The following is a 14,343-nucleotide window of genomic DNA, read 5'->3' as shown; positions in this document are numbered from 1 at the left end:
GGCACACTCCCACCACTAAGGCCCCCAGAGCATCCCCCTCAAGTGTCCAGCCCCTGCCCTGTTCCACCGAACACTCTCTCACTATTCACAGATTCACTGCTCCCAAAGGGATAATACACCCCAGCTTATCAGTTACACCTCAGATCACTGCTCCTCATAACATGCAGCACTTAGAGATAAATGTATAGTGGTAAAAAAGTAAAAGTTTTTTAACAAAGTTTCAAGTGATGGCACGTAAAAATATTGGAAACAAATGGTTATTTATAAAATCATAACATGCATTCTGGAGCCTAGACTTGTTAGTTACTGTCATGCCTTATAGGACACAGCTCACCCCAAATCCTTCCAGCATATTATATTCAGTCTTGGCTGTGATCTTCCATTCATGAGACAAGCCATGCTGTCAGCTTGCCTCTTCAGTGGAAAAAATTCAGGGTGTTTCCCTGCACCCCTATTTATACTCCCCAAATCTATTGTCTTTACCATAAACAGGAGCCCCTGGCTGCTTGTTTTTTTCCTATGTGCTTTCTTGTCAATTTCACAATCTTTTGATTAGTATTTGGCACAGTCTGTACAGTGGCCTCCATTGTGAAGAAGACACTTCACAATAAACCCCTGACCACACAGATGGAGAAAAGCATCTCTTCCCTCTTGCTTGCCAGGAGCATGTTTATCACATTCTGCTGACCTGCCATACCTCACATACTTTCAGAACACAATTTTCAGTTCAGATACATAATTCCTTAAACATTATCCAAACATACATTTCACAATTATCATGGTAAGTGGGATGTTGACTCTTGGTAGAGATCTCACAAGCTACCCTTTAATGATTATGCACATATCTGTCCCAAGGGATCCCTCTAAGCACCCAATCTGCCAGTTGGCATCAAGGGTCCCTGGGTCATAAGTACCTGGATACCACAATCTGTAATGTATTTAGCCTCACAACACCTGTGAGGTTGGGCACTTCTCTTATGCCTATTTTATAGCCCGGTAACTGAGGTACAAAGAAGCTAAGTCACACAGGAAGTCTGTAGCAAAACAGGGACTTGAACCTAGCTGTCCTAACTTGTAGTCCAGTGTCCCAGCCACTTTCTCTCAAGGTGAGGGGTCCCTGGTGGTAGATCAAATTGCAGCAGAGTGTGTGCATTTGCGGGGATGGGACAAAATTAAACTAAGTTTAATTTAATGTCCAAGTGGAGTGAAAGCAAACAGAAAATGTTATCATTGTTAAGGCCCTGATCCCGCAAACCTTTCCCGATCCAGATCCCTGCACTTGCCTGGAGCCCCACTGAAGTCACTACAGCTCCAGGGTCCACTTCCATGAAGCCCATTGCAGGACTGGAGCGTGAGGTTTGAGGATTGATAACATTCAGTTTCCAACATCAGTATCTGGGCTGACGGTTTTGGAAAGCCCTGGCAAAGGGCCAGTCTGCCAGTGCATGCCGCAGGCTTCGCTCTCCGAGCCCGGCAGACCAGACACAAACCAACCCGCGAGCATCAATCAGCCTGCGCGCCGACACCCACCCCGAGCTCCGGCGGGCGCAGAGGGAGCACTGCGGCAGCGGCGCGGCTGGCGGGGCGGGGGCCAGCAGGGGCGGCAAGTTGCTGCCTGAAGTTTGCTCCGCGTTAGTTCGGAGCGGAAGGGGGCTGGGAACGGGGGATTAAAAGGGGGGAAGGGGTGATTCTCAGGGCAGGCACCTGGCTGCGCCGGGAGGGCTCAGTAACCCAGGCCGGAGCCAGCGGGCCGAGGCCCCCTGCAGCGGAGGAGCTGGGGAAGGAGGCGGCTGCTGCCTGGGGGAGCTGCAGTCCGGCCCGCGTTGCTCAGGCAAGGCGGCGGCGGCGGCGGCCGTGCCCGTTACTATGGGATCGCTGCCTTAGCGAAGCGGCGGGGGGCGGAGGCACGGCGTGCCCCGGGCAGGGATTGCAGGGCGCGGCACTCCGGGGAGAGGGAGCGGGAAGCGAGCGGCGTGGGTGGGGCGGAGGGCTCGAGGTGCCTGTGTGCCGCGCTGCGGGCCAAGGGCAGGGCTACAGCCCGGGGCCGCCCCGGGGAGCCGCCCCGGGGGGGCCCGAGCAGCCGCTGGGAATGAGCCGCAGAGGGCTGGGCTTGGAGCCCGCAGCCAGGCTGCTGGGGTGAAGACTTCGCCTGCCGCTTCCTCCCCAGGCGGCATGGAGGCTGTGGAAGCCGCAGTGGCCGGGTTTCCGGAGGAGGAGGAGGAGGAGGTGGGTTGCTATGACTTCGAGCCGCTGCCGACGCTGCTGGAGGATGAGGTGAGTGTGCCAAAGTGCAGCCTCCCACCCCCCTTGGCAAGAGCCCGCCCTCGTCCCTGAAGAGCTCTGGCTACTGCGCGCACCTGTGGGCGAGACCGACCCTTCCCAGCAGCAGACTGTGGCCCCAGCGCTGCACTTGCTGGAGTAGCTTCTCGGGATGAACTTGTTTGTGTCAGCAACTCCGCTGCTAGTTCTCCGGTCGCGGTGCTGCTGGCCTGCGCTTCCCGGCCTGTCCTTCCCTGCCTTCGGTTCTTTACGGCGGGGCGCTGCGCTGCGCGAGCTGGGCGAAAGCGGAAAGTGTGGACTTAATGGGGAACTAACCCTGTGGTAAACGCGGTCTGGCCAGTCAAAGGGATATAAATCCACTGCCACAGGGACCCGATCATCTTAACTCCGTTGTAGGGAAAGAGCCGGATTCTCCTACCTTTTAAAAGTTGTGAGGGCAAATTGCTTTTACTCTTCAAAGCAGTAAGTTATAAAGAAAATGTTCTGAACTATCTTTTTCCTGCAAAACTGTAGCATGCAAACATCTCTGGGCAAGGATTTATGATTAGCAGTTATCAAAAGTCTGGGAAGTCTTATTACATAGGAACTAGAGAAATATATTTAGGGGCCATACAGAGACATGTTTCATGTCAATAAGATTATCTTGCTCCCCTCTTCCTAATAATCCCAGAAACCTGTGTTCCTAATGAATTTACTCCCTCACACCCTGCTTCTTGATACCCCATATTCGTCAATATGATTTAACTGTTGTATCATAATTATTGTCAAGTCTGCAGACTAATGTCACAAATGTTGGACTATGACTTCATTGTAGCATTTAATAACAATGACTCTTAATCAGACAAAATCACATAAATCCCCTTCAGTAAGCAGCAAACCATTTTTTCTTCTGTGAAAGCTTCGCTGTTGCCATGTTAAGGGCCTTTAACAGGCAGTCGGAAAGGCTAAGTCTGTTTATACTGTTGTGCTAAACAAACATGTAAAGATGGAACTGTCTCTAGTTCTGAGTTGTTGTGTCATACATAATTCTACTCTTGCATTATTGATCTCTTCCTTCATAACTCAAGGAATGATTTGGAGAGTGTTGCTTGCCAGATTGGCTAGCATTTGGATAACATGGACCAGAAATAGTTTAACTAGTAGTTTAGTGATGGATACATTTCGCGCATTGGGTTCAGTTGTTAAATAGCACTTTTCTCTTTCTTCTTACCTCTCTGTCAATTTCAAGGGTAGAATCCATCAAGTGGTAACTGTGAAGAGGGAGTAGCCTAAACCATAGAGAAAGCTCTTAGCAATGCAAATAATAAATAATTTGGAGGAGGGACTGGCTGCAGTTCTTTTCAAGAACTCAAGTAGGATCAGGTAATCCATTTTTGGACATTGTCCGGTGACCTCTGTTTCCTTGAGCCTGTCACATGGTGAAGATTTAGCACAATCGTTTTTGCTCTCAAGAGAGTTGAGTGTGAATCCAAATCCTTTAGCAAATTGGAAACTAATCGGGGATACCTTTTTTTATTCCTCAGACTGAACAAGATTATTGTCTTCTGCAGGTGTATGAATCATGATTCAATAAGTTTTCCATGACTACCCTTTGGAAGATCTCTCAAACTGCTCTCAGGATATTAAGGGTGCTTACTGACACAATTATTGCATTCTTAGGAATATTCAAGAAGAGTGATTAAAAGTTGAAGACCTAAAAGTGTGGGTGGTGGAGGGGAAAACAACTTCTTAATCTCTTAAAGCTCTATAGAAGAGCTAGGCATTTATTAAATGGAGCTTGACTGCCATTCCTGGCAAGCTCTTAAAAGTCCCCATTTGAATAGATACTCTATATTCTTGTTTTGAGAAATGTCTTTTTTGCAGTCTGGTTTGTCTAAGAATATTCTATTTCTTCTCTGCTCACTCTGTCAGATGCCTCTTTATATTTAAAATGTTGTCTTTCACATTTAAGTATGTCTTATGGCATAGTTTACTGGTGGCAAACATCCAGGTTGCCTCTGGACCACAAAGCATGTGCAGAATCTGCAGAATCTAAGCTTTCATTTGTCTCCTTCAAAGGGTTTCTAACCTCATGATAAAGATTTGCAGTGGGGGAGGTTTAGATTGGATATTAGGAAAAACTTTTTCACTAAGAGGGTGGTGAAACACTGGAATGCGTTACCTAGGGAGGTGGTAGAATCTCCTTCCTTAGAGGTTTTTAAGGTCAGGCTTGACAAAGCCCTGGCTGGGATGATTTAACTGGGAATTGGTCCTGCTTCGAGCAGGGGGTTGGACTAGATGACCTTCAGGGGTCCCTTCCAACCCTGATATTCTATGATTCTATGATCTTCCAAATATGATCTGTGTGATAACACAAGCTATGAGTCTACAGATGACTATAAGAAATGGCTCTAAGAGTCTGGGTTCTCCTTGACCCTTTTATTTCACTGAGATGTTAACTTGAAAGCCTGATGAGCCTTGAACTTGAAGGAAAGATTTTTCAAAAATGCCTAAGAGATCTAGGAACACAAATCCCACTAAAATCAATGTGCTCCTAAATCCCTTAAATGTTTAGAAAATCTCCTCAAGATTTAGCATTATTTTATTTCTGATCCTTTTAAGAGAAGGGAGCATGGGGGTGGAAGAGGAGCCCAATAATATAGAATTGGGAGGTGTTACAGAGAGGGAGATGCTGAAGGAGGAAGTGGAAGAGACAGACTGGGAAAGAGAAGAGAAAGGAGAATCAGAAGACCAATATGGTGGTGCTTCTAACGTTGGGAATACTTTTCCCATTAAGTGATGCTGAATGCAATGATACAGAAGTAACAAATATTAATGACTATGTTAATAAATTTGCCTTTACTCCATCCCAAAAGAAAAACAAACAAAAATCAATTGTTAGATATTTGTAAAATATATATTCTGTAACCCGAAACCCTTCACTAACTTTTTATAGCTAAACTCAGTTCTAAATATCTGGAATTTTGGAGGTCTGAGAAATGTCAACTACTTATTAGAGCTTTGAGAAAATTGCTACTATGTTTTTTTCCTGACTAAATTGTAATGAGTATGTATCTAGCTTGAAATTTTGCCCAATTGTTTCATTTTTTTAAAGTTGCTTGGGAAAGGCAAATACGTTTCTTGTGGTTACTACCCTTATCTTGGGGTCCTTATGTTGTGTAGGATTCCTGGAGGTTTCATCACATGACACAATCTTTAATAAAAAAAAAATCTTTAATTCCTGGAGATTCTAGGGCGATCCTGGGGGGCTGGCAATAGTAATTGTTGTGTGATAATACAGCTATTAGGCATGGCACTTCTAGCCATAAGCTTTTTATCCAAGCAGCTTCCTAAAGCATACAGTCATAGAAGTTAAAAATTGAAAGAGCCTGTCAGATCTTCCAGTGCATCGTCCTGCCAATGTAAAGTTATTCTCTACTCTAAACTAGACTGAACAAAGCAATACAAACTTCTAAATGTCTCCAACAGAGCTTTCGCCACGTTTCTTGGAATTCCCACACACAGCCTAATAAATAGCACAGCTGTGAAGACAGACCGCCTTATTTGTTACCTTGACCATTAGGTAGCACTGGATAAACAAAAACCTGGGGCAACCATCAGGCACCTGGAGGCTGTTTATCTAAAATTTTGACTTATGCCCCTCCCACAAAAAAAATCCAACACAAAACATGTGTTGCACCACCTGAGGCTCACAAAAGAGTTACAAACACTAATTAAACCTTGCAATGGCCCCGTTCAGGAGACAGGTGGGGGAAACTGAGGGAAAAAGAGCTTGAAGTGACTCCCCCAAGGTCACACAGGAAACTTGTGGCAGAGTTGGAAAATTAATCCAAGTCTCCTATGACCCTGTGCCTTTACCTCAAGACTATCCTTTCATTTTAGTGTGGTGCAGGAGTGTCTCAATTTAAATATATTGCAAAAATACCTGTTTTCTGAAGTTAATGTAAGATCTTTGCACAGGTTGACTGTTTCCCCTAAGACACTTTTTGTGCTGAATATGCTTTATATTAAATACTTGAGGGGTAGGAGTGGGAGGTTAAATTCTTTGTCCTAGGAAGTCTGAGAACTTGCTAGAATCACATCAGGTTGTGTATTGTATATGACATTTGACACAATTAGCTACAAGTAATGTCATCAAATGCAGAGTAATTTCTGAATTCATGTCTTGGCAGGAGAATGTGTCCCTTGCTGATATTCTGTCACTGCGGGATAGCTGTCTTACCGAGCAAGATATCTGGGCAATTTGCCTGGAGTGTAGCCATTCTATGAAGAGCATCTCCCATTCAGCAATCTTCCAGACACTTTGCATTACTCCTGACACTTTGGCTTTTAACACCAATGGCAATGTGTGCTTCATGGAACAGCTCAGTGGTAAGTATTTATGCTTCTAGCCAATTTGTTAAAAAGTATGCAAAGTCATGCTGAGAGCATGTAATAAAACATTATACACTTCAAACTTTGATGTAGAATTAATTAGACTGCAAAGCAGAATTTCTTGATAAATGGATGAATGGCGGTCCATATAAGCACTCTACATTTACTAGTTATGCTAATATTGAATAAAGGTTTCTGATTGAATTTAGTAAGATCTTGGATCCACTTGTTTTCACAGATTTTTTTTTCCCCACATGAATTTATTGCACTTACATTTTAAACATAGTAAATTATGGACTTGTGCAGACATGAGTTTGCATGTCTGAAAGTATGGGCAAAGCATAATCGCGGTGCTGCTTCTCTCACCACTTAAAATATGTCCATGAAATTACAAGTATGGCTAAAGAAGGTGGGTATTTGGCTGTAGATCTAGCAGTAGAATAGATGTGACCTGATAAAGCTTTCACAGAATGGAGGATTGAGTGGTGTCTGCATGTGGCGGAATGTAAGATCTTTATGTGTCATTGGAAACATGAGGATGCTGCCATTCACAAAAGGACTTATGATTTCATTGTGAATGAAAGTCTATTATTGGATAAGATGAAATCAGCAAAAATCTCAAGAGCCTTAGTCTCTCACATTGCAACAAATACTTGTGGCACCTTAGAGACTAACAGATTTATTCAAGCATAAGCTTTCATGGGCTAAAACCCACTTGATCGGATGCATGCAGTGGAAAATACAGTAGGAAGAGATAGATAGATATAGATATATCTATAATACGCACAGAGAACATGAAAAATGGGTGTTGCTATACTAAACAGTGATCAGTTAAGGTGAGCTATTGTCAGCCGGGGGGGAACCAACCCCCCCCACACCACCTTTTGTAGTGATAATCAGGATGGCCCATTTTCAACATTTGACAAGAAGGTGTGAGTAACAGTGTGTGTGTGTGGGGGGGGAATAAACATGGGGAAATAGTAGGTAGATCGTGCCAAACCAACCTGATCTCCTTCTTTGAGACAGTAACAGATTTTTTAGATAAAGGAAACACAGTGGATCTAATTTACCTAGATTTCAGTAAGGCGTTTGATACCGTGCCACATGGGGAATTATTAGTTAAAGTGGAAAAGATGGGGATCAATATGAAAATTGAAAGGTGGATAAGGAATTGGTTAACACGGAGACTACAGTGGGTCCTACTGAAAGATGAATTGTCAGGCTGGAGGGAGGTTACCAGTGGAGTTCCTCAAGGATCAGTTTTGGGACCAATGTTATTTAATCTTTTTATTACTGACCTCGGCACAAAAAGTGGGAGTGTGATAATGAAGTTTGCGGATGATACAAAGCTGGGAGGTATTGCCAATTTAGAGAAGGAACGGGATATCATACAGGAGGATCTGGATGACCTTCTAAACTGGAGTAATAGTAATAGGATGAAATTTAATAGTGAGAAGTGTAAGGTTATGCATTTAGGGATTAACAACAAGAATTTTAGTTATAAACTGGGGACGCATCAGTTAGAAGTAACAGAGGAGGAGAAGGACCTTGGAGTATTGGTTGATCATAGGATGACTATGAGCCGCCAATCTGATATGGCTGTGCAAAAAGCTAATGCGGTCTTGGGATGCATCAGGGGAGGTATTTCCAGTAGAGATAAGGAGGTTTTAGTACCATTACACAAGGCACTGGTGAGACCTCACCTGGAATACTGTGTGCAGTTCTGGTTTCCCATTTAAGAAGGATGAATTCAAACTGGAACAGGTACAGAGAAGGGCTACTAGGATGATCCGAGGAATGGAAAACCTGTCTTATGAAAGGAGATTCATAGATATTGAGGTCAGAAGGGACCATTATGATCATCTAGTCTGACCTCCTGCACATGCAGGCCACAGAATCTCATCCACCCACTCCTGTGAAAAACCTCACCTATCTCTGAGCTATTGAAGTCCTCAAATTGTGGTTTAAAGACTTCAAGGAGCAGAGAATCCTCCAGCAAGTGACCCATGCCCCATGCTACAGAGGAAGGTGAAAAACCTCCAGGGCTTCTTCCAATCTGCCCTGGAGGAAAATTCCTTCCCTACCCCAAATATGGCGATCAGCTAAACCTTGAGCATATGGGCAAGATTCACCAGCCAGATACCCGGGAAAGAAATTTTCTGTAGTAACTCAGATCCCACCTAATCTAACATCCCATCACAGGCCATTAGGCTTATTTACCATGAATATTTAAAGATCAATTAATTACCAAAATCATGTTATCCCATCATACCATCTCCTCCATAAACTTATCGAGTCTAATCTTAAAGCCAGATAGATCTTTTGCCCCCACTGCTTCCCTTGGAAGGCTATTCCAAAACTTCACTCCTCTGATAGTTAGAAACCTTGGTCTAATTTCAAGTCTAAACTTCCTGATGGCCAGTTTATATCCATGTGTTCTTGTGTCCACATTGGTACTGAGATTAAATAATTCCTCTCTCTCTCTCCAGTATTTATCCCTCTGATGTATTTATAGAGAGCAATCATATCTCCCCTCAACCTTCTTTTAGTTAGGCTAAGCAAGCCAAGCTCCTTGAGTCTCCTTTCATAAGACAAGTTTTCCATTCCTCGGATCATCTTAGTAATCCTTCTCTGTACCTGTTCCAGTTTGAATTCATCATTCTTAAACATGAGAGACCAGAACTGCACACAGTATTCCAGGTGAGGTCTCACCAGTGCCTTGTATAACGGTACTAACACCTCCTTATCTCTACTGGAAATACCTCCCCTGACGCATCCCAAGACCGCATTAGCTTTTTTCACAGCCATATCAGATTGGCGGCTCATAGTCATCCTATGATCAACCAATACTCCAAGGTCCTTCTCCTCCTCTGTTACTTCTAACTGATGCGTCCCCAGTTTATAACTAAAATTCTTGTTGTTAATCCCTAAATGCATAACCTTACACTTCTCACTACTAAATTTCATCCTATTACTCCAGTTTAGAAGGTCATCCAGATCCTCCTGTATGATATCCCGTTCCTTCTCTAAATTGGCAATACCTCCCAGCTTTGTATCATCCGCAAACTTTATTAGCACACTCCCACTTTTTGTGCCAAGGTCAGTAATAAAAAGATTGGTCCCAAAACCGATCCCTGAGGAACTCCACTGGTAACCTCCCTCCAGCCTGACAGTTCACCTTTCAATATGACTCGCTGTAATCTCCCCTTTAACCAATTCCTCTTCCACCTTTCCATGTTCATATTGATCCCCATCTTTTCCAATTTAACTAATAATTCCCCATATGGCACTGTATCAAATGCCTTACAGTGGATCTAATTTACCTAGATTTCAGTGTTTCCTTTGTCTAAAAAATCCCTTACTCAAAGAAGGAGATCAGGTTGGTTTGGCACAATCTACCTTTTGTAAAACCATGTTGTATTTTGTCCCATTTACTATTGACCTCAATGTCCTTAACTACTTTCTCCTTCAAAATTTTTTCCAAGACCTTGCATACTACAGATGTCAAACTAACAGGCCTGTAGTTACCTGGATCACTTTTTCCCCCTTTCTTAAAAATAGGAACTATGTTAGAAATTCTCCAGTCATATGGTACAACCCCTGAGTTTACAGATTCATTAAAAATTCTTGCTAATGGGCTTGCAATCTCATGTGCCAATTCCTTTATTCTTGGATGAAGATTATCTGGGCCCCCTGATTTAGTCCCATTAAACTGTTCGAGTTTCGCTTCTACCTCAGATATGATAATCTCTACCTCCATATCCTCATTCCCATTTGTCATGCTACCATTATCCCTAAGATCCTCTTTAGCCTTATTAAAGACTGAGGCAAAGTATTTGTTTAGATATTGGGCCGTGCCTAGATTATCCTTGACCTCCATGCCATCCTCAATGTTTAGCGGTCCTACCTCTTCTTCGTTCTTTGTTGTCTTCTTATTTATATGGCTCTAGAACCTTTTTACTGTTGATTTTTAATTCCCTTTGTGAGGTCCAACTCTACTTGACTTTTAGCCTGTCTCGCTTTATCCCTACATTTTCTGATCTCGATAAGGTAGCTTTCCTTCATGATCTTCACTGATGAACACAGTACAGCTACTAGATGCATATTAATTTTCTGGTACAATTAAAGGTGATGGTTGCTCTGTTCCCCAGCAGCTTAGATCAGCTGAGATGCCCAGGTTATCACCTAGATCTAAACAACTGGAGGCAGGAAGAGCTCTTAAAATTCTTAGGCTCTGGAATTTGTTTTTCCCTGCCTCCCACTGCTCTGATAGAACTTCAGCTTGACATATTGGACTCTTGTTCACCCAGATGTTTGCCTGAAAGGATGGGTTGGAGAAAGAGATTTTTGGGGTGAGGATTTGTAGCTTTTTAACATCTGTCTGATTTGAAGCCTTCATTTGACATTGAGTCTTGGGTGATAAATTTGTTATACATGTGATCAACTCTAAGAGCATTTTGTAAGTCTAAAAATTAACATTTCTCCCCTTCTGAGGGAAATAACCCAGCCTTTGGAGCCAAATCCCTCAGGCAAATGGGGCAACACCACCAAAACACCACCATAGTTATACCCCCAATGACTGAGTTGCCAAATAGGCATTAATGCAGCATCATTGCTGCAATAATCTACTTACAAGCTGTGGTCCAGGCCCAAATCCTCTAATTGAAGAGCTTCGCTCCTGGTCTTTCTGTATGGATTTGGCTTGGAAAGTGAAGTGAGCAGCTATGTCGGCGTGCTGGCTGGAGAGGCCCACAAGGGCATCAGTCATATTTGTGGCATGAGGTCAGCAAGCAACTGGGTTGCGTACTTTGAGATGGAGATTTGGTTCTTCCTCATCTCAGAAGATGTTAGTTACAGGTGATGGCTGGGAAGACTTATCTACATGTGCTTGTTCTGTAACTTCTAAGAAGTAACGGACAGAAGGCAAACTCCTATAAGCTTTTATTAGCTGGCCTTGGGAAATCTCTTTCCTTTGGTTACTGGCTTGGAATTTTGATTCAGAGATTCCAAGGCTAGAAGGGACCATTGTGATCATGTAGTCTGACCTCCTGTATAACACGAGCCATGGAACTTCCTCAAAATAATTCCTAGAGCACATCTTTTAGAAAAATATCTAATCTTGATTTTAAAATTGTTGGTGTTTTGGAGAAACCCCACTACAACCCTTGGCAAATTGTTCTAATGGTTGTATCCTCGCTGTCAAAAATTTGCACCTTATTGTCCGTTTGAATTTGTCTAACTTCAACTTCCAGCCATAGGTTTGTGTTATACCTATCTCTGCTAGACTGAAGGTGCATTATTAAATATTTGTTTCCCATGCAGGTACTTAGTGTTGTCAAGTTATATCTTATCTTTCTCCTTTATTAAGCTAAATAGATTGCGCTCTTTGAGTCTTTCACTATAAGGCAGTGGTCTCCAAACTGTGAGGCGCCCCCCGCTAGTGGGGCATGGAAGAATCTTTGGGGGAATGCGGTGGGGCCTGGATCAGCCCCCATTGCAGTGGGGAGGGAGCGCCACCCTGCCCCGCCCCACCGCCAACCACACTCCATCACTGCCTCCAACCACAGCTTTTGGCCTTGGTTCCTGGCCCTGGCCCCAGCTCCTGACTCTGCTCCACTTCTGGCCACAGCCCTAGGTGCAGCCCCATTCCCAGTTCCCACCCCCAGCCACAACCCCAGCCTTGTCCTCCGGCTCTGTTCCTGGCCCCAGCTGCAGCCCTGGCCTCAGTTCCTGACCGCAGCTGCGGTCTGAGAACTTTCAGGTTCCCAGAGAGAAGGGGATTAAAAATATTAAGTTGGTAGTTTGGTGTCTCAAATAGTGGTTATCTCTCTTTCTCTGACTTTAATCTTTTTGCTCCTTAGTGGGGAGAGTGATAGTTTGCTGCTTCAGGATGGTTAGAAATAAGGTACAGAAAGGCATACTTCCCTATGTAATCATTAAAGGGTCCTTTTGGTTAGAATTAATAATTCCCCTACAGCACTGGAACCATCAGCTCTGTACAGAGTTGTGTTTGTAGCTTGGAGGTGTGAGAACCAACAGGCTTGTCAATTATATAGATGTTTCATTTTGTGACATCAAACTGTCAAGACGTGCTATATGCATATATCATTGTCAATTTCTTAATCTGGCGTTCTTTTTTTATAGATGATCCAGAAGGTGCCTTTGTCCCACCAGAATTTGATATCACTGGTAACACGTTTGAGGCAAGTAACAGATAAAGATATAGATCTTGTTGGTATTCTTGGTATTTTTACAATACTGAATGCTTATAGTTTTTCTTCAACATACGGTCTTAATGTTTGTATTTAATGCTCATGAATGGGTATACTATTTTGGGAACGCAGACTATATATATGTGTATTAAATGGAAATTTCTAGGGAAGTAAAATGGTATGTTAATTCTATATTAAACAATTTTTCACTAACTGAAAATATGAAAATCCTTTTTTGCAAGAACAGTATATTGGTCTGCCTTAAACCACAGCTGGTCTGAATTGTTTTATTTATCCTTCATTGGTTATATTTGTTTGTTCAGAGACTAGCCATGAATTTTTATGACTAAATATAACATTTGTTTGCTATCTTCTTCAATAAAATAATTCATGGTGGGGCAATCAACAATTTTATCTTTGGCTTAATGAAGAAACAAATGGATGTCTGTTGCCTTGCAATCCACAAATGCTCTACATTGTTAAATTAAATTAGTATTAAATTGTTTACACTAATTCATTAGTCTCCCAAATCAGCCATCCCATAGCAGTATTACAAGAATGTTTTGTTTTTGTTACTTTCTATTGAAATTCCTGGATATACTATTTAATGTTTTTTGGCTTGTATTTTAGATAATACCTAAATTGGTTTAATGGGCAGCATGTTTTGTTGTCAGTCAAGATACAAGTAAATCTATTTTGTTTCCACATAATCTAATACAAATAACTTTATTTTGATGCTTGCCTATCTTTTGTATAATTAGGTTTTTATAATTCTCTCTTGCTCAGCAAATGTGGGTTTTTGTTGTTTGTTTTTTTTTTTAAATGTGTCTGCCAATTAAGCTCTACAAATATGAGGATGAAAAAGAAATAGAAAAATTATAGACTATGGTATAATACAGTTCTGGAAGCTTTAGAGACATGAGTTCCTCTTCATCTCTACCCACTACCATGAACGCTTGGCCATCATTACAATTACATAGGCAATCAGAGCTCAAATTGCTTGACAGTCTGTACTTCCAGGTTTTTGCACACTGGATGTTCTTTATATTCTGACTTGTTTTGGGAGAGAAAGATATAGTTGGTGGCTATTTCTTCCTGAGAGGCACTGAAACTTTTTCTCTTTTAGATTGATGTCCCTGCAGCTCTTTCAGGTCAGGAGGGATAAATATTTTCTCTACTCCTTATGCCCAGATAGGCCTCCTACATCTGATCAAGTCTTGCATTCTCATTCCAGCTCGTTGAGGTCTTTTTTTTTCCTGTGCAAGCCTGTCTTCTCTCTGAGTCCAAAGGCCTTTACCTCTGGTGAGCTTGGTCTTGTGTGCCATGTGTAAGCCTCTGGCTGGCCAGTAGTTTGGAAGTCAAAGATTTTGAGCTTTTCTGACCCAGCAGTGCTCCAGAATGCATTGCTACTTCCCTGCTGCCAACTCTAGGAAGTCTCTGAACCCTTGAGATGTGAGACTCATTGCAGCTAGAGGTA

General features: G+C 42.7%; 1 protein-coding gene across 1 annotated transcript in view; it reads left to right on the top strand.

Annotated features, from left to right (window-relative positions):
* Positions 1-2,172: 2,172 nt before the first annotated feature.
* The window catches only part of KNDC1 (kinase non-catalytic C-lobe domain containing 1), a 130,247-nt gene continuing 118,076 nt past the window's right edge, over positions 2,173-14,343 (top strand). Inside the window, exons 1-3 of the mRNA XM_077822240.1 lie at positions 2,173-2,274; positions 6,453-6,651; positions 12,799-12,857. Of these exons, the coding sequence (XP_077678366.1) occupies positions 2,173-2,274; positions 6,453-6,651; positions 12,799-12,857 (360 nt within the window). The remainder of the gene's footprint in view (positions 2,275-6,452; positions 6,652-12,798; positions 12,858-14,343) is intronic.

Source organism: Eretmochelys imbricata, chromosome 7 (genome assembly GCF_965152235.1).
Source record: "Eretmochelys imbricata isolate rEreImb1 chromosome 7, rEreImb1.hap1, whole genome shotgun sequence".
In the NCBI taxonomy this organism is placed as follows: Eukaryota; Metazoa; Chordata; order Testudines; family Cheloniidae; genus Eretmochelys; species Eretmochelys imbricata.
Note: the sequence above shows the minus strand (reverse complement) of the source record. Positions and strands in the feature narration are given on the sequence as shown.